We start from the raw sequence: 21,344 nt of genomic DNA, 5'->3' as shown, positions 1-21,344 counted from the left end.
AGCCTACAAACTTCAGTTCATAATGCTACTGAATACAAAAAATTGTGGACTCAGTATAAACCTTGGTTTTATGACGCATTACAACTTGCCTGACATCTGATTCACCAGGTACCTGCTTGACCTGACTTCTTACATTTTTTCCCCAACCTTTTCTCCCCTCCACTCCTCTGCCCTCCTCTGTCCTTTGTCTCCCTGATTTCCTACTATTTCCTTCTTCAGTGAGAGTCTCTTTCTTACCCTGTATTATTACCTCTGTAATGTTTCCCCCGGCCTTTTTCCCCCTGCGATCTTCCCCCTCCATGCTTTACCTTTTGTTTCTCCTTTCTTCCTATTTATATTTTCACTACAGCCTCTCACACTTTCAGCTTCTCTTATTCCTGTTTTCCTGATCTCCAACTATTTTCTTTTTCACTGACAGCTTCTTTTCCACCTTGAATTCTATCACTGTAATGTCTCCCTTTAGCCTTTTTCCCCCTGCTCTCTTCCCCCTCCCCTCTCTGCATTACCTTTTGTCTTTCTAATTTCTACTGAATTACATTCTCACTGACATCCTACCACACTTTTAGCTTCTCTCATTTCTTGGAGTTTCAGAACAACAGAGACTCTCTATGTCTGAAGAAGGGGAACTGAACCCCAAAGCTTGCTAAGAACTTTTTTTCCAACTATTCAGTTGGTCTAATAAAAGATATCACATCTACCCAAAGAACCTTGTCTGCCTATGTCCTTAGACCAACCCAGCTACAACCAAAAACCCATTCTCCTGATCTTAAGAGTTTGACCTTTACTACTGACAATTTCACTCTACTTCAAAATACAGGTTATAGTTCACTTCTGACGGAACACTGAACTATGAGAAGTAATTTCAAACCCAAACTGTTTGATGGTATCTCTGGGAGTTTCATGACAAAACTATAATATAACTCTTGACAGTGTTTTCTTTTTGATCTATTATTTTCTCTTTTGTTGAAACTTTCCATGATGTTATATTATTGTGTCCCACAGATGAACAGGCACTGTAAGGAGTCCTTCCTCTCCCAACTTCACCACTTCTCCTTTTCTTTTTATTTTCTATCTGGAAATGAGCCAGTATTTTATTTTCATGTTGGTAAATATTCTATCATAATGGTGTCATAAATCTGTTTCCTTTCGCACAGGCCTGACAGACTTTCTTATGAGGCAGCCTACAAATTCATCGTACATGACCTACCTTATGCTGAGCAAGCTGCATCTTAATTTTGTCTGGATCATTTGCAATCTCAAGTTCTGAATCCAATGACTTTTCTGACTCTTCTAACCACTCCATAAGTTTGTGCCAGGCTTCATGGAACTGCGGAAAAGTGGGATTTTGATTTATTCAAATGTACAAATATGCTGGTACATAAAATACTCACAAATCCTGATGTCTGCTTGGGGACAGACAGTGAACATCTGCTTAACAGATGTGGAAGAATGAGGATGGCCCTCTTCTTATGGCACCTGAATAGGCACCAGTCACAGTCCTGTGTTCACTTGAGCTAGTCTGACCTCCTAACACAATCAACTGCCAATTATACATCTAGCTGTACACATATGCTTCATTCAAAGCATGGAGTGTTGAACACATCTTAGCAATTTCTGTTGGAATGTATTTGCTGCAAGGGCTCTATAGACACTCCATTTTCATTCAGATTCTACTCAACTAAGATTCCTGATTACTACATTTCTCATTAGTAAAAGGGTTGCTCAAAACAATAAGGAACTTGTAATTTACTGAAGTATGGACCACCCATTAGGGTGAGAGCAGTAAAATATTTTGCTGAAACCCTCCTTCTAGAAAGGCAACACAGGACTATATCTCATCCTTGTGAAATGGGTCCATACCACTCTTTAAAACAAAAGGCTGATTATGTCACTTCTTTTGAAAGAGAGAAGGTACTAATATGCATCTGGATGCTGTACTTTAACTCTTCCCTTACAGACTGTATTGTATTGCAGACAGAAAAATCACTGATTGGGTTAAAAATGAAGTTTTTACTTTCCAAATGAAGTGGACTGGACTCTATGACTAAATCACAGCAACTGCTTCACTAACTCAACAGTCTGTTACACTAACCCCAGACTTCCTTAAAACACCATATACTTCAAGAATCTGGATTTAATTACAGAAAAGTTCAAAGAGCTGTATAATAACTGTCAGATTACCTGTTTGGCTCGTTTCCTTGCATCATCCAAAGCTCTTCCTCTTTCCACCAGGCGCTGAACTACTTTTTCCCATCTACTCTGTACACTAATCAGCAGATTCTTAATAAGGACAACATCTTGTTTCTGGCTGAAATATTTCAGATGGGTTCCGGTTTTGTCTAGCTCTATGATCTGGTCACGGTGAGAATTTACTTCTGTGGCAAAGACCTTGCAAAAGAAAGATATTTGTACTTACTGTTGCACTGTTCATTCATTCAACAAATATAAAAAAAAGATGGGATTGCAGAAAAGGCTATAAAATGCTATTTAAAAGATATAAAAACGTTTTCTGAGTGACAGCGTCATAAAGTTGATTTTGACGTTAACACAGAACCTCCAAAGAGTGGGTGAATTATACTACATATCTGTTTTTTTACATACCTTGTGTTCATCAATTTGAAACAAGACAGTATCCAAGATAAGGCTTGGCCGAGAAGCTGCAGTCAAAGTTTGTTCAGCCTGGGTAAGCCAGTTGATGAAGTCTTGAAGTGAGTTGTGGAATTCCATTGCCAAACTGAGGGCTTCTTCCAGTTTGGCCTGTAAAGATATATTATCATTTAATAGCAGTTACTGTTTAATGGATGCTTTAGCTGAATAAATCATTTTAGTTGATTGCATCCCAGAAAGAACCCCTACTTTTTAAACAATTTTCCAACTTAATGTCTATATGTTCTGCATTTCAAAATAAAAGCCTACAAAATATAAATGGAGTCATAGTAGGAAAAACAGCAGTAAAATTATAGTAAAAAAAGCAGACAACAGAGCAGCTAATTTCAGGTATGTTTTTCTGTAACAGAGCATTCCTCCTTCTGGTACTCACTGGTTGGTAATAATGAAACAACACAACTTGTCAGTTCAAGACAGACATAAATAAGCACAGAATCACAAAAGTACAGGGCTGGAAGGGAGTTTGACAGATCATCTAGTTTAGTGGTTCTCAAGTTTTTTTTATCTAATGACCACTGTCAACCCTCAAAATCTCTCAGACTGCCAGGCAATTTATCACCAACCTGTTAGTAGCTGCAAAAAGCAAACAGGGCCTGGCTGTGCACCACTTACTATGATCTTGTGGATTATCCCATATTTTAGGAACTGATTTAGTTTATTTTCCTTTCTATTATTTAAAGAACTTACACCATTCATGAATAATAATGTTCATGTTTAATTTTGATTGCCTGAATCAGGATCATGTGGGCTAGTGTTGCATGCAGATTTTTATTAAATATTAAAAATCATTTAGAGATATTCAGCCAATCATATTGCTGAACATTGCAGCCCTACAGGCTGTTGTGATGGACTGTTTTTGTCACTTTGTTTTTGTTTCATTATATATTAAAATTACAAGAGACAAACATTTGTATTGATAATACTCTTTTTACTTTTTTTTAATATGTTGTTGCCATACATTTGATAGCCTACTCCCATTGATAACATCATTATCACCAGCTTGACTCAGGTCAAAGAAAAAGGGCACTACTTCATGGAAAAGTGAAAATAAAATGAAATTTAAAAGTAGTAAAATTTACATTTTGCATCAGGGTAATCATGCTGCCAAAACATACTAAAGTAGAAAACAGTTTCCTAGAACAATGGGTAGAAGCACAATTGTTTGGAATAGTTAAACTTATATTGATCAAAACACTAGGAAAATCAATAAAACAATTTTGTGTTGACAAGGCAATGAGAAAATACTATTTTCTCTTCTACTATGTCCATAATCTCTGTAATAAAACAAGAAATGCTCTCACTCTGCAAAATAAACATGTCTTTTCATATATTTTTAGAACAAATTTCCCTTCCACACAAATAATGGTATGTTAAAGACTTAACTCTTTGGCCATTGTAAGTCCACTGGTGAATTATGAATCTTTGTCCAACAATAAACATCCTAAATCCTGGAGGCTGAGTAATTATAGATGCACTATAGATACAATGATTCATCATTATAAAATGTTTAAATACACTGCTTCTATTTCTATTTTTATTCAAAGCCACCTACTTTTCTTTCGCTGAGTTTTGTTTGTACTGATTCCCATTTTTCTTTTAAGTTATTTATGTCATTTGCCTCAGCGGATTCTGGGCATCTTGCAAGCATCTGCTGGCCTTTCTGCATCAGACACTTGTATGCCTCTTCTTTGGCTTCAAAGGCAGCACACAGTTCCTAAATTAAGAAACGGCAAATAAAATTAAGGTAAAAATTCAATAGCCTTTACAATGTTAGCTTTTAAAAATAATGTATTTCAGGGGGATTTACACATAGATTAGCAGAGGAAACATATGCAGTTCAGAAAAGGCCAAGGCCAAATTAACAAAGAAAGGACCCAATTATTCAGGAAAGGAAAACTTTCATGGCATGCTAGACAATTTTTCAGAATTTTTGTTTTAGGAATATATATATGTATGTAAGGTTCCTGGCATGGGCCAGGATATGTATATCTTACATATATTCCTGACATGGAACCTGATCTGACAGATGTACTTAACTCACAAGACAAGGTTTGGCAATCTCTGTAAAGTAAGCCATTTGCCACCCTCTGCAGGCCAAGAGCTACCAACATATCCCCAGAAGTGGGTGGGAAAGTATGTAAAGGCAGCTTAATCATGCCTCCTCCTTTGTCACACCATGCATATCATCCTTCACCTACCAGGCATGGCGCCAGATACTGACTTGGTTGGTATAGGTAATATTGGCAACTTTTACACATGCTCCGGGGGTGGGGGTGATGGCGCTTTAAATAGAGCATCTCTAAGAGCCACTTCTACTTAAAGCACCGTCTCGTGTATCAGTAACCCTGAGCTTAAAAATGGCAGCAGTCGTCCTTGAACTAAAGCTCCTTCAAAGAGACTGAACTAAAGCTTGTTCGACAAGACACGGGAAGCTGCTGGAGCATGGTAATTATCATGCTCCAGCAGACTCAATTAATGGAGCCTGTTCCGATGCGCTGTAATTACAGTGTGTCAGAGCAGCCTCCGCATTTGTGTACAGGCACCTGCTGTTTTTACTAGCTGTTTTCACTTCTTTTCTGGCCAATTTACACTTTGGGTCTGATTGCTTTACCACTATATACAAGCAATTGTTATGATCCAAGACATAACAACACACGTCCTAATCTGATGGGAACTGAAATACAAATGATCATAATTATATTCCCAAAATGCACCAGCAGGGCAGACTCTCACTCCCAAACTAGAGCAGTGTTTTACAGAACAAGTAATAGGTAGTGGGAAAGGAAGGAAGAGGAGGAGGAGATTTTTCTCTGGCAAGTCTTGGCTTCCTGATTTTTGGTGTCCCTTGTATCCAAAGAGCATGAAGAGAGCTGACGAGCCAACAATTATTCTGGGGTAAGAAACGAAGGAACCTGAGCTCCTACAATATGACAGGAAGGGGAAAGAAGAAATGCAGCACCCCTGAGTAATTATTTTCACAGGCTTCAATTCTTCCCCCTCTTCTGACCCCTGCCTATTAAAAGAGTACTTGTCCAGGCTGCTCCCTCCCAATTCCTCCTTTTCCTTAACAAGGATGAGATGAAGGAAATAAAGAGGAGCAAGCATTTGTGTAGCGGAAGCAAAGTGTTCCTTGGTGACAGAACCAAAGAGCTCTTGAAAGAGGCAGAAGCTAATTAAATCACTTATGCCCTTGCTAAATGATAAATTCATCATTCTTAGCAGTCACACTCAAACACATCATGCTGGTTTGTACAGGCTTCCTCCAAAACCAAATCCAAAACCAAAACCAAAACCAAAACCAAAACCAAAACCAAAACCAAAACCAGCTACAGGGAGGCTAAACAGCCTTATCATTGATTGGTGATAATTAGCTCACCCAAAGTACAGCTTCTAGGGTATGTAAGTTGACCACGTGCACATGGCCACAGAACATATTGTTTACTCCAGAGACAGTCTGGCTCTTACCTTATCCCTAATTCCCACTTCTATCTACATTCCCTCTCATCCAACTTCAGTATTATTTCAGACCAAGATCGTCCAGTTGGGGTTGTGAGTTAGAACCCAGTTTCTCTTTTGCCCTTGAATGGTAACCTGTTCACTTTGCAGGAAGAATATAGGCAAACTGACTAAAATACTGATAGTTTAAAGCAGATCTTATGAATCAGGGCCAAATTTACACGTGTTTCAAACTACTGTTAAGCTCTCCTTACATAGATTTGGTCTTTTGGTCAGTCACAGGAAACTCTAGGACAGGTGACTGGGAATCAGGTTTCTGACTATGCACAGTAAATTATTACAAAACACCCTCTTCAATTATCCAGGAATCAAATTATTCTCTGAATGCCCGATTCAAAATCCAGCAAGCTGCAGAACACAAAGAGCTCCACTGGCTTCTGATCAAGCCCTGCTTCGGCACTAGCAAAACAACTAGGATGTTTTTGTTTCATTTTCATAACTTCTTTTTTCGTAACTTATATTGTCTTCCAGCCTCCTGAAATGATTACTTTAAAAATAATAGTAATACATCACTAAGAAATAAACAATCCCATTAATTTTCATTTCAGAAACAAAAACAGAATTATTACCAAATTTTGAGGGCAAAACATCAGTCCTGGGCAAAGATCTTTTTCATTATTCCAAAATGTTACTGCGAAATTCAGAATTTATAAAACAACAGGGCTTCCTAATGAAAACTGTGTTAGAAGCTCAGCGTCAAAGACGACACTTTTACACATACCCTGACTCATTCTGATTAGAACTCAATTAAGCAAGTCTGCTGGAGCATTCCAATCAGAATGCTCCAGCGTGCTGCACAGCCTCATGTATTTAGCACCCCTGCATTTCAAAATGGTGGCTGGAGTGCTTGAACTGAAGTTTGTTGAACAAGCTTTAATGCAACCCCGCCACCATTTGAAATGTGGGAGGGAAGCTGAATACACAAGACGCTGTAGGCATTTTAATTAGAGTGGCTCCCAAGAGCTGCTTTAATTAACCCCCTTCCCCTCCCCGAATATGTGCACAAATGCCAGGACAGTTCACGGGGTATCACTCATATCTGAGCATGGACTTGAAGAGCTCAGGCTTCTATCCAGTCATGGCAAGGCACCTTTGGTGCCTGCCACTTTTAAGAAGTTTGAGCAGGCTGTGGAGTAGCCAGCAGGTGCATTACAGCCTAACAAGTCAGTCACTTGACCACAGGAGAGCTCCTGGATTGGAAGATGGAGCTGAGCAGCCTCAAAATAAACCTAGGCCCTCAGAGCTGAGTTGGCAGTTGTGGCAGGGAGCCACAGAGAGAACATCACCAGCCAGAACTGCTGCTTCCAGAACACCTGGAGGTCAAGGGTAGGAACTATGGAGATGGAGGAGGTTCCTGGTCCGGTGGAATGACCTAAAACTACACCCTACTAGGGTTGGATGGTGTGGTAGGGCTGTCTGTGGTGAGGTGGTTCCCAGGAAATGCCACACCAGTGCCTCTCTAGTGAAAGGTGAGTATGGGTGCCATATAGCCTCAGCCCCGACAACCTGGTGAGTTACCCCATAGAGGGGACAGGCGAGGGGTCCAGGTATGTCATCAGAGGACTGAGACCCAACGGGAGTAATGCCTAGTGGCTCCAGTGAGGGGGTGGAGTAGTGGGCCAAGTGAGGGCATGTGAATAGGCTGCACAGAGTAGGGTCCGCATGGGTGGGCCTGAAGGACTGTGCATGGGCTACACTGAGTAGGGGCCACATGAGCGGGTCTGAAGGACTGTGCATAGGCTGGCCTTAGAGCTTGAGTAAGCTGAGTTTGGAGGGCCCGAGAAGGCGGACCCATATGAGACAGAGAGAGAGAGAGGGTGAGAGGCTCAATAACTTAACTGGAGAAACCCTTGACTGGCTAATACTGGGACCAGAATGGTCAAAGAGCCAAAGCTTTCACCACAAGGGACGGCCAGAGCCAGGGGCCTGGGGTTCCAACTGGCCTAGAGGTGAAGCTAGAGCCTATGTGGCCAAAGGTCCTAGAAGGGGCCACTGCTGAGAGGGAGAAGGGTTCAGGGAACTTGGCAACCTAGAATGAGGGCAGAGCAGACTGCCTCAGAAGGAGGGATCAAATTGGGGTCTGAACGCCAGGTGGACATAGAAGGAGGTCCATCATGGGGTCAGAGCCATATAGTGAGGCCATCTGTGAGGCATGGGACATGGTATAAGAGGAAGGTTCAGAGCTGTGTATTATGCCCTTGGCATCGAGCAGTAAATGGGCAGCCTCCCACCTTACAAACAACAACTAATTGGATACGTCAAAGGCTTGGCAGGCGAGACAGGTGGGCAGACTGCCTTAGACAGGTGGGAAGGCCAATGATTTGACCAGCTGTGAGATGGCCTGGCATGCCAGGGCTAAGAGTTCAGGCAGGGACAAGTGGATGGTGCATTATAAGAGCCATTACATTACCCTAATTCTATTGGATCTCTACATAGAGAAACAAAATCATCCTTAGAATTTTTCTAGAAGAGGAAAGAAAGGAAGACTTCGGGCATCCTGGCTAACTTTCCATTTCCAAATAAAGCAGGTTCTCTGTAATTCAAAGTTCATATTCATTCCCAGCTACTTTCAAGTTCAATTAGTACATTAGCTAGGTATATAATACAGGATTCAGTCCACTAGTTCAAGGCTCTATAAGACAAATATAGATGATTTCAACCTTAATCATTTGTGTTTTCTTAAAGAACAATTAAAAATGTAATTCTGGAAGAAGGGAGGAATGTTAATAATACTGTAAACATTGTAATCATTTTCACTTTTATTGCTGAGAAGCAGAAATTCAAAATTCTTTTTTCCTTTTTGTCACAATATTAAGTTTCATAGTTTCATAGTTGTTAGGGTTGGAAGGGACCTCAATATATCATTGAGTCTGACCCCCTGCCCTGGGCAGGAAAGAGTGCTGGGGTCATATGACCCCAGCCAGGTGCTTGTCCAGTCTCTTCTTAAAGACCCCCAAGGAAGGGCAGAGCACCACCTCCCTTGGAAGACCATTCCAGATTCTGGCAACCCTTACTGTAAAGAAATTCTTCCAGATGTCTAACCTAAATCTGCTCTCTGTCAGTTTGTGGCTGTTGTTCCAGGTTATTCCAAGGGGTGCCCTGGTAAACAGAACACCTCCTATTTCTTGCTGCCCCCCTCCCCACCCCCCAAGTGAATTTGTAAATGGCCACAAGATCCCCACTCACCCTTCCCTTGCAAAGGCTGAAGAGATCCAAGTCCCTCCGTCTCTCCTCGTAGGGCCATACCTGCAGGCCCCTAACCATATCAGTGGCCCTCCTCTGGACCCAAGGTTATCCACATCCCTCTTGAAGTGCGGCGCCCAGAACTGGACACAGTACTCCAGCTGTGGCCTTACCAATGCCGCCTAGAAGGGAATTATCACCTCCCTGGACCTGTTTGTGATGATACTGCACCTGATAATGCATGATAGAGTGCGGTTAACTTTACTGATTAAAGGGCATGGAAAGCACTCTGTCCACATTTGCAAATGATACCAAATTATGGGGTAAAGTTAACACACCAGAGGGTAGGGGATGAATCTAGGCAGATCTGGACAGAGTGGAAAAATGGGTGGACCAGAACAGGATGCAGTTGAATAAGGACAAATGCAAGGTGCTGCACCTAGGAAGAAAGAATCACCAGCACGCTTACAGGCTGGGGGAGGACCTTATTAGCAGCACAGCAGCAGAAAGAGATCTTGGAGTCAATGTTGACTCCAAGATGAACATGAGTCAGCAGTGTGACGAAGTGATCAGTAAAGCTAACCGCACTTTATCGTGCATTAGCAGGTACATGACAAGCAGGTACACCACCAAACAAGGAGGTGATACTTCCCCTTTATGCAGCACTGGTCAGGCCACAGCTGGAGTACTGCATCCAGTTTTGGGTGCCACACTTCAAGAGGGATGTGGACAACCTTGAGAGGGTTCAGAGGAGGGCCACTCAAATGGTTGGGGGCCTGCAGGCAAAACCATACAAGGAGAGATTGAGGGCCTTGGATCGCTTCAGTGTCTCCAAGACAATGCTGAGAGGTGATCTTGTGGCCACTTACAAATTCATTGTGGGAGACAGCAAGGAATAGGAGATGCTCTGTTACCAGGGCACCCCTTGGAGTAACTAGAAACCACGGCCACAAACTGATGGAGTGCAGATTCACGTTATACATCAGGAAAAACTTCTTTACAGTAAGCGTTGCCAGAATCTGGAATGGGCTTCTAAGGGAGGTAGTGCTCTGTCCTACCTTAAGAGGAGGCTAGTTATGTACCTGGCTGGAGACATCTGACCCCAGTGCTCTTTCCTGCCCAGGGCAGGGGGTTGCACTAGATCTGCTAATTTCGCTTTGACCCAAACATCTATGAAACTATGATTACTTCCTCACACTGACGGCTCATATTCATCTTGGAGTGAACTATGACTCCAAGCTCTCTTTCTGCTGCTGTGCTGCTGAGATCATTTAGCTTTGTGCATACGATAATATATTTTTTTCCTCAACACTGAAAATTAGAGCTTAGATTTTAAAACTATTAAAAGTTATTATGATCTTGTACAGGCTGTCTGACATACAGAACATGCTTTCTATTCAGATTAAATGCCCATGAAAGGTTGTTAGTTCTGAAATGTAGACAATTTGCAAAGCATTGTAATATTATGATACTTACCATATGGATATTGAGCTGCTCTCTTGCTGTTTCTGGTAAGCCTCCAACAGGTTTTGATGCCAAGAGTTGACGCTCAGTGTCTGTCAGCCATTGCTGCAAATCTTCAACTTCACCATGGAAACCTTGGGCCTAAATTAAACCATATCATTTATGGTAAGAGCTTATTTAAATTTTTTCATTTGGAATACTAGCCTGTATGTAGAATTAGGCTGGCAGCATATTAAATAAGAAATTAAAATAAACCAAAGAAATTCCAAAATAAAATTTTTAATTATATGTAAAATAGTTCATACAAGCTAATAGGTGGTGTATCCTTAAACATAGCCCTGGAAAGGACACACACTGTGGAATCAGACAAAGGAAGACCACAAGAACAATTCCAGGACCAACCCTCATACCCAAATCAAAATCAAAGGGAAGTTCACCCCTGGGCAGGTGGCCTGCACAATTTTCAAAGAAACTAAGACAGAGTTTATAAAAAGGCAGCACTCAGGTGGCATGCACACAGCTGGATCCCAAAGTCCTTAGCACTCAGGGGTGTCTGCATTATGGTTTTGATTAAAGCCCATGTCTAATATCCATATCTGTTTGCTTAATGCAAATGGCCATTTTTGCTAGTTATCCCTTTATGTTATCATTTCCTGTTCACCTGGATTAAGGCACTCTCCAGCTGCTGTTTTCTTTGTTCTGTTTTTTCCAACACATTTTGCCAGCGCTGATTCAGAAGTTCCAATTTGCTCTGCAGATTGCTTGCTTCTTCAACAGCACTTGATTCAATCAAGTCATTTCCTGCTTTCTTAACTGCTTCCACTGTAGACTGATGAGCTAAAACATCATTTTGTAGCACCTACAGGTAAAGCACAAGAAGCAAGACTTCAAATTATAATTAATAAAGCTACCCACAACGCACAGAGACTGAATCATTTCATTGAAAGTTAACCTTAATAATAACAGCAGGTTTTAGGACCTAATTAAGGCAGTATAAACAGGGCTTATGTTTCTGAATTCTGACAGATGTTATTCTGCTGCACACTTCCACTTGCACATTTCTTTGACAGTTTCTAGAGGGCAAAGCTAAAGAATGGTTAGACATATGGCTAGGGAAGGGAGTAGTGGTGATGACTCATGGGCTACAAACAAATGTTACATTTGTCCCAGGATAAATCATTTTATCCCAGGACAAAGTGCAATCATTCAGATGCCCACGTTCACGGTCCCAGGATAAATCCTAAAAAGATTCATTGTGTAAGAACTACTAACAGTTTATCCTGGGACACTGAGAAGTGAATGTGAACTGTTGACCTAGGACTGCATCACTGAATCAATGACAGAAAAGGCACAGTGCATTCTGCTCAGAAAGTTCTGATTAGAAGGGTAATGTGTGTACATGTCAATCCTAAGATATTTTTGTTCCAAGACAACATGTGCACAAATGTAATGTCTGTCCCTAGCTGTAGAGAAACAAGAAGAAGTGAATGTGTTTGATTTTGTGTGTTTGAATAACTGCAGAGCACTACTCTTGCAGTAACTCTCTCTGCAGCCCTTTGATTCTCAGGCTGCCTTTTTACATAAGTCAGGGCCAAACCAGTTTTCATGATATGCCAAACTAGCCCAGCTTTAGAATTAACCTGGGAGTTAGAGAATGGGCATAATGCAACTTCCTATGAACTTCTCCAACATGATAACAAGGACTTGGATCTACCTCTCAACTGAGACCATGTTGAGCTGGCAATACATTCCAGGCAGGTAGGATATTTTCAAACACTGACAATAATTCTGAAAGTTGATGTTTTAAGTATTTGAAGTAAAAAGAATGGGCACAGGGAGAAAAGATAAAGGAAAATATGTGATAGCTCAATCTGCAAAATTCAAATATGAGATTGACATCCGGGGGACCTGGCTCAGACCCATCTCTGCTAAAGAGTTAGATCCTGGGGAAAAAGAAAAAGAACTTTAAAACAAGCTATATGGAGAGACCTATTAAACATACTGATTAGCAGGAAGACTCTTAGGCGGTCCTTAGGTGGGGAAACAGTATCCTATCATCCCCTTTATGCCAGTTCAAGCACTGTAGATGGTAGCTACTTTAAATTATTTCCCCAATAGGGAAAAAATAAAGAAGTTATTCACAGAAACAGATGCCTCTTATCTTTTCCTTCCTGATGAGGCTCCCCCAGGACAAGGACTATTCTTATTCAAGAGATGGATGGTTTTCTGAGCTGAAACAGGAAGTATCACTGTGAACTCCTTAGCCTATAAACTCTGTTTTGTGGAGAGGAAGTAGACTGCGCCATGTGTTTGTTGAACTCCTTGAGCACTCGACAAAGAGTAAGTAAACAAGAATGTCTGGGTGTTAGACAGCAAAACACTCCTTTTACTAAGAAAGTGAAAGACACATGGATGAAAGCCTAATTCCGTAATGGTTTAAGTGGGAAGCATTCTGAGACAAGCCACTAATAAAACTCTTAGTTATTCTGCCTGGTGATGAAGAGGATGATGAACTCACATACTGAATCCCTTTTCAATGTTTTTGTGAGGCTCAATTTAAGCTGCCTATTTTCAATATTCAGAAAACAGGAGGAATGAGCACTTAGGTTAGGTGCTGCATATGAAATCTATGTGACTTATGAATACCTGCCATCAAAATATCCTGCCACATGAAAAACTGAAATCTCTCTTCTTTCTGAGAAATACTCGTCTAAGTAAGGTAACATTAACATTTGTCTCATGCCATGAAACACTGACTCCTCAGCGGGCCCCAAAATGATACAGCAATATGACAAAATAACAATTATTAGTATTTTTGTGGAGAAATAAAATGAAGGCATAGATATTCTCTCTAGCTGTACAGATGTGTAAGTGCAGCAGGCTATATGTCAGTTTGAAGCAAATAACTGACATTGTGTAGATTATATTTTTGAAAGCTTTCTCTTTTCATTTGTGAGGCAGACACTGTTATTTCAGGGTATAAGTGTATTTTTTTCACCCTGGTTTCAATAAGGGCCATTATAGGGATATGCTGCCTTAAGGTGAATACTAGTAGTTCTACTTGGTAGTTTCCCTTGTAAAATAGTGAAACCTGTCATGTCCTCCTTCTATCTGGCTGGAACATATGGAATTATGGTAAAGAATATTGGAAGGAAGAGGAGAGAGGATTCTTATCCACATGCATTAGTCAATATAGTTTCTAGATCTGAACTTACAATCTTAATGCAATGTCTTGAAAATCTCTAAAGACAGTTATTTAACAAATACAAAGCTGTACATAAGAAATAGCACTGAGATAAACATCAAAATAATGGCTCTGTGAACACTGCTATAATTACATACATGATGTTTGGCAAGTTCTATTTCAATAGCCTTAGGGTCTCCTCCCACAGGTTTCTGTTCATTCAGCAGGTCTTCTGTATGGGTCAGCCATGTCAATAACTCATCCAGAGCATGTTGGAACTGCCCCAAAGCTAACAATGCCCCCTCCAGCTTGTGCTAGAGTAAAAATAAAATATAAATAACAATGAAATTGTTTCATTGGCCTAATGATCTGACTGGTTTACGGTGAACTTGATGCCAATACATCCCATAGACTGGGACACCTGAGACCAACAGACTCAATACAAATCAGAGAGCAACAGAATTATCCCAGCATAAGCAACTGATCTCTAGTTAAAGCTGAATTTGCACTTCCATTACAAACTGTTGAATTCTATGTTCAAACTACCACTATATAATCCAATACAACATAAGACTATCTCAAAGACACAACTGTATTCATTATTTACGTTCTGATTTGAACATATATGACATTTGTTCCAGTTTCCTTAAACTTCTGTTTTTCAATTAACTATCTCAATTTAGGAACAAAAACTTTTTCAAGCACGGTTTCTTTAAATTTCCGTATTCCCTTTTTGATGTGTTAGTGTTTTAGAAGGAATGCTGGAATGGTTTATTTATCAGTTTGGAAAAGAAGTGCAGTGCTCAGCACAGCAGCTATTTCTGTATCATTCTGTACATGACATGTTTTCAACTGCCAATTCAAATTGCACCGAAAACAAAATGAAATGAACAGGACTTTATTTGAACTTCTTGCAGAGGAAATGATAAATAAATATCCCAAATTACTACTAATAAAGGAAAATGTGAAATATATATTCTCTCAATTGTATTTTTAAATCCTTACAACAAAAATGATATAGCTTCGTAAAAATACAGGACCAAATTGTACTGTATCTAATACTCCACCTAATAAGTGCTTAAGTGGACTTCATCACCTTAGTAGAATCCTGTTCTGCCCTGTTCAAGTCCACATAAAACTATTAATACAAAAGAGGTAGGTCTTCCTCCTGCTCACTCCTTTTTGTGACTTAATCTTAAAGCTCTCATGACTGTGTCTTAAAAAAACAGATGAATAAATAGATTTTCAGGGACTCAAAAGGAGTGAAATACGATCACTCTTTGACATCCAAGTTCTTCGCAGTGCGTAACAGATGACTTTGGAGACAAGTCTGTAGAATAAATCTCTGACCCCCAGCTTTACTTACCTGTCTGTTAATAATTTTCTCCTCTAGATTGTCCCACATCAGTTTGAGCTCTGAGAGGGGGTCTTGAACAGTGTGTTTGTCACTTTCCTCTGTTACCTTCTTCAGCAACAGTTCTGCTTGATGATTTAGTCTTTCCATTTCTATCTGCTGTTGATAGGCCTCTGTCTTAAATTGCTGGTGTAGAGATGAACACAATTAAGTCACAAGTAACTATCATATTGTATGCAGTAAGGATGCTGTTGTTTAAAATATTCTATGTAACACTTTCTGATTCCAACTGTCTCAGTAAATGGCATAGCACAATATATTTCCTGATTCAATGTTAAAAAGAAATGTACTGCTAATCCAGAAAATTCCTGCTAAACAAGGGTGAAAAATGTCAGCACCCCCCAAACATCTTCCTTCCCTTTGTTAACTATGCACACAGAAAGGTGGGAAGATGCACTTAACTGGGATGGTTTAGTCATGAATGATCCTGGCTTGAGAAGGAGGCTGGACAACTAGATGACCTTCAAGACCTACTTTCCTACAATTCCATAATATAAGAAGTTTTTCTATCACTCGGGTTTTGTGGCAAAAACGATACATATGTTGTAAGCTGAGTAACTTCCAGTTTTTGTGGTTGAAATAATGTGGTACTTTGAGATTACACAGAAACATTTATTGAAAGCTATTGAAGTGGTTTTTTTTTTTTTTAGTAAAGAATCATTTTTAAAGGGCAACTGAAGCAACAAGCTTAATACAAATTCCGGATGTGCATTCTTCATATGATAACTAGTTATGACTCATAATAGAAAGTTACTTCATGAAATAAATAAAAAAAGATGTTAAAGGACATATGCTAGGTCATTCAGTGAGTTAACGGCAACGGTTGCAACTACATGGGCACTTAACTGCGGAGTAGATTGATCAGTTGGGGAGTAAAGTGTTACCATCTACACAGGCAATACTATTAGGCTGCCATAAACTAATGAACACTACCGTAAGATAGTACTTATGGGGACAGTACTATTTTATGGTGGGATTAACTGTAATTAAATGTACATGTAGAAGCTGACCACGGATGTAAATTGTGCCTGGTCAGCCCAGGTAGAAGGGGTCAGACTCCTGTCTTCCATCTAGGACACAGATCCTTATTTTCAGCACCCTCATGCCACAGCACCCACCACTGCCAACCATAACCTGGGGCTGACACCCCATATCCTTGGTCTTCGTGTAAACTGCTCTGCCCTTGTTCAAACTGCTGTTATCTCAGGCACATGTGTAGACATTGCACCTGAGAGTAGTTTACTCTGATTCAAACTACTCTGGAGTTTGGTGATTCAAATCAACTGCAAGTCTAGATGCATCCACTGAGAATAAGATCAAGGTCTCCACACTGCCCGCTTCCACTGTCACCATTAGGTAGCCCTGTTTCCTATTCAAAGCACACCTCGGCCTGCTAGTGTCACAGCTATAATGAATCATATTTCCACAGAATGGAACTTGGGACTTTTACTTCAGACCACAGCGGGATCTGGTGGAAATTATGCAATTTTGATTTGTGTATATCGCACAGTGACAGGCATCCAGGGCTTTGCAGCCAATTACCCACCCACTTTTCCAGAGAGAGGTCAAGTGACCCAAAGATGACTGAAGGGAAAAAATAAAAGATAAATAAAAACAACCCTTAAATAGCCTTTTGAAGGAAATGAATATTGTAACTTTGGGGCTGGGCAGGACAGTTATAGGTTTTTTGGTTATAAAAACCTATTTGTTTGGGGGAGGTGGTGGTAATCTAGTCCTACACAAGAAAATCAGAAGCAGACAATTTCATCCATAAACTTTGCTTATAGTAAAACTTCATGATGTTTTAAACTTCTTGTATAACCATGTTTTGTTACAGTTTAAAACAAAGTTAGATAGTTCCTACCTTCAGTTCCTCAGTTTGCTGCTTCACTGTCTCTAGATCTGTTCCAACTGGTGACATTGAAGCTAATTTACTACCAGCAATATCCACCCAATCAAATATTGCCTGAAAAAAATCACAGTAGAAAATTGTAACATAAGACAGATGGAAGGTATATGGTAAATTAAATTAAATATAATACACCGATATTGTCCTAGTGCAGTAGATAATTTCATTATTTCCCGCAAAAGAAAATTATTTTTTATAAAAAACCATATACCATTAAAATTGTTTTTGACAATTCAAGCCTGTAAATAGTACTTATAGAAAATGCACCAAACATAGGAGTTACTCAAGCATAAATACTGCAAGATCTGACTGACAGGGCCCCTCCAGACATGGTACGTATGATGGGATTAGATATACAATCCACACAATCACACTTCCTGCCATGCCACACATGCATGGCAGGAGGCATGATTGTGGCATTGCATATTGGGTCCCACTGATGACACATTATTACTAGGAACCTACTGAAATCATGATTGCGTGATTTTTGCATAAACTACAATTTCGCACAGACTCTAAGAAAGAGTGTGGACTCCATGAAAACTGGCAGGCTCACTGCAAAAAAAAAACAAAAAATGAAAAAAAAATGAAAAAAAAACTTACTGGCAAGCAGAGAAAAAGCTGGGAAGCAAGCACAGGGGGAAGGCAGATGGGGAAGACTTGGAGTGGGGCAGAGAGGGGAGGAAGGAGGGAGGCAGGGCAGGGCTGCTTGCACCAGAAGCCCTCCTGACTCTGCCTTCCCCCAGTGCTCCAAGACTACAGGGCTTCCAGGCCTTTTCTCTGCCTGCCAGTAACTTTTTGGGTTTTTTTGCTTTTCAGTGAGCCCTCCAAAATGGTAGAGCTCACCACTTGAGGATGGCCCAAAACTGCAGCTTAATTACCCTGATTAAGCCCGGGAAAGTCATTAATCCGTGAGTTATTAAGTGTAAGTTAATGGCTTTCTAGGGCTTACTTAGAGAAATTAAACCATGGCTTTGCGCCATGAGGCAATTTGTGGGGAGAAGCAGGACTGCTGAGGCCCCTTGTCCAATCAGAGATGTGGGGAGGAGGGGCCAGCTGCACTCTGCCCACAAAAATGGCAGCTAGCCCCAGGATATGCCTGCAAAATCAGCTGGCTGCTTGCTCGAGTGCAGTAGACCCCTACGTATTACCAGTGCAGGGGGAGCTAGGGTTCATGATCCTGCATTGTCAAGTAGCAAGCACCTGTGTCACAGCTATAATGCGCAGTAAACTGCTCCCACGGGGTGTACACCATGCATTCCCTTAGCTGGGAGCCCTGTCAACTAACCTGGGCTCCCAGCTGCAGCTGGGTGCCCCATCAGCTGACAAAGCCCCTAGCCACAGTTGTGCACCTGGCCACATGTTCAACTAATGGCGTGACAGAAACCAGCCACAAAGTTATTACACATTTTTTGTGGAACAACCGCATGGCTTATTCCTCTTTTTATCATACCATTAATTGAGTGAACATGTGGCCGGGTTATAAACTGGTTAATCACACCTTAAGCATAACATGTGGCAGGGGCCTTATTAAGAGCAATATTCTTCCACTGTTTCACATGTTAAACATTATTTTGAGACATCCCATACCAACAACACAAAGCCATCTTTGCTTTATTTTTTATCATAAATAAAAATGTTTGGCTGTGTGTAGTTCAGTAGAAGAGTGGAAGTGTCACTTTTTGTTTATGCCACCCTAGTAATAGGATGCAAACCTTATTGTACATTCCTGAAATAATGCAGAGCAGCCTCAAGGGTGCTCTACTTCACACAAATTATCAACAATACCTTAAAACTATATCAGCAGCTGAAGAACTGCAGTGGCAAAAGAATTCCTCAGCTATGTCCTGTTTTTATTGGCCCTTATATTTTAATTTTTGCTTAGGTGTGCTTGTGGTAGCTTTTGGCTTCTGAACTACTGCTCCATGAAGGAGAACCTTCCACTAGCAACAGCAAGAGCACACCACAGATCCATCCCAAATAAAAATCTGTCCATAATATTTTTATGTTCTTTAATGACATAAATAAAGTAGTGTAGCTATTTAATCACCATTTATGATATTTTTATACAGAGCGCTTAGGCTGGTGCAATAGCTCTTGTGTTCATAGGAAATGTGAAATGTCTGAACTGATGCCAATATTCTGTACGTCACACTATCAGTCTTCCAAGCAGTAAATGCATGCTACCATAAACCATATGAGGCATAATCAAGTATTCAGGGCTAAATATTTAGTGAGGTATATTCACACACAGAAAAATTGTTAACAGAAGTTGTTGCTTGATCTGCACAAATTGCTGTTGTAGAGATGAACACAGTCATTTAGGTCACAAGTAACTATCATACTGTATGCAAATAAACAAAGTAGTGCAGCTATTTAATTACCATTTATAACATTCTTACACAGTGAGTGCTTAGGTTTGTGTAATAACTCTCGTGTTCATAGGAAACGTGAAGTGTCTGAACTGGTGCCAATATTCTGTATGTCACATTATAAGTCATCTTGTAAGTAAGATGATCATTTGCCTTGAAATAAGGGCATATGAAGTTACATTTTAACGTTTATAATCAATAAAAGCAAGAATTCCAGTGAAGGAAAGGAATACGTTTTGAGCCAATCTGCTTTAAAATAATTTTATATGGGGTAAGACATTGTATCTGTCAATTGTCCAACCTTTCTCTGACAGGATTATGAGATATAGTTAATGGTTTAAACTCAAATAATAAAGAATATATATATTATATAGAGATAACAGTGTTTAAAAAGGGGGATGGAGAGTTTATCTGTTGATTTCTGAAGTGAAATATCTCAAACAAGAAGTATTCTGCATGGATAACATAATACTATGAGGAACTAGATAGACTGGAAATGAAGGTACACAATGAAATCTCCAAGTTTGCAGATGATACCAAATTATTCTGGGTAGTCAAGCCTCAAGCTGATGGAGAACAGCTGCAGAAATATCTCACTAAGCTGGCTGAGTGGGCAAAAAAAATGGCAGATGAACCGCAACGTTGACAAGTGCAAGGTAATGCACATGGGGAAATAAACCTCAGCTATACATAGGCGCTGTTGAGTTCTAAACTAGCTGTTACAACTCAGGAAAGAGACCTTGGAGTCACTGTAGATAGTTTTCTAAAACTGTCAGCTCAATTTGCAGTGGCAACCCAAAAAGCTAATAAAATGTTAGTTATCTTTAAGGAGGAAATTAAAAACAAAATAGAGAATATCATGCCATAAACAAATCCATGCTGCGCCCATATCTCAAATACTGTGTGCAGTTCTGGTCTCCACATCTCCAAAAGGACATAGTAGAATGAGAAAAGGTACAAAGAAGGGCAACCAAAATAAGGGGTCTGCAACCATTGCCATACCAGGAGAGACTAAAAAGGCCAGGACTCCACTTTGGAAAGGAGAAGGCTGAGGGAAGCTATGTTAAATATAAAAATCATGAAGGGTGTAGACCAAGTAAACAGGGAATTGTTGTTCACCAAGCGCCAGAATACAAGAACTAGGGGGCACCCACTGGAATTAGTAAGTAACAGATTTAAAAGTAACAAGAGAGCCATTTCAACAAATAGTTAACTTGTGGAATGCATTGCCACAGGAGGTGGCGGAGGCCGGCGCTTAGCCAGGTACATAAAGGAAGTGGATAGATTCATGGATGGCAGATCTATTAATGGCTATTGAACAGTGGTTGGAGATGTTTCCTCTGTTTTTTTTAAAGCAATAATTGTGGATGGCAGGGAGGGTACTTAATAAGGGATAGATCACTCTAGATATCCAATTCAGTGCTCTGCCTCTACAGTCTCCACTTCTACCACTGTCAACGACAGGATACTGGGCGAGCTGGATCACTTATCTGACCCAGCACGGAACTTCTTATGCAGTATATTAATATGCATTTTATTTTAGAAAATAAAAAATGCACACTCTTGTACTTATTACTTACATAAAAATGTATGAATATAGAAGTTTCATAGTTTCTAGGGTCGGAAGGGACCTGA

The 21,344-nt window shown here is 40.2% G+C and overlaps 1 protein-coding gene across 13 annotated transcripts in view; it reads right to left on the bottom strand.

Moving 5' to 3' along the window:
* Window positions 1-21,344, bottom strand: part of DST (dystonin) — a 569,390-nt gene that overhangs the window by 42,156 nt on the left and 505,890 nt on the right. For all 13 annotated transcript variants that reach the window (XM_019520527.1, XM_019520528.1, XM_019520523.1 and 10 more), the window contains 9 exons: window positions 17,293-17,394; window positions 15,381-15,554; window positions 14,173-14,328; window positions 11,492-11,689; window positions 10,843-10,971; window positions 4,220-4,381; window positions 2,602-2,757; window positions 2,182-2,388; window positions 1,208-1,327 (listed from right to left, as the gene is read on the bottom strand). In XM_019520527.1, the coding sequence (XP_019376072.1) occupies window positions 1,208-1,327; window positions 2,182-2,388; window positions 2,602-2,757; window positions 4,220-4,381; window positions 10,843-10,971; window positions 11,492-11,689; window positions 14,173-14,328; window positions 15,381-15,554; window positions 17,293-17,394 (1,404 nt within the window). The remainder of the gene's footprint in view (window positions 1-1,207; window positions 1,328-2,181; window positions 2,389-2,601; window positions 2,758-4,219; window positions 4,382-10,842; window positions 10,972-11,491; window positions 11,690-14,172; window positions 14,329-15,380; window positions 15,555-17,292; window positions 17,395-21,344) is intronic.

Source organism: Gavialis gangeticus, unplaced genomic scaffold, assembly GCF_001723915.1.
Source record: "Gavialis gangeticus isolate Ggan-Ray unplaced genomic scaffold, GavGan_comp1, whole genome shotgun sequence".
Lineage (NCBI taxonomy): Eukaryota > Metazoa > Chordata > Crocodylia > Gavialidae > Gavialis > Gavialis gangeticus.
This window is presented reverse-complemented; position numbering and strand designations above follow the sequence as displayed.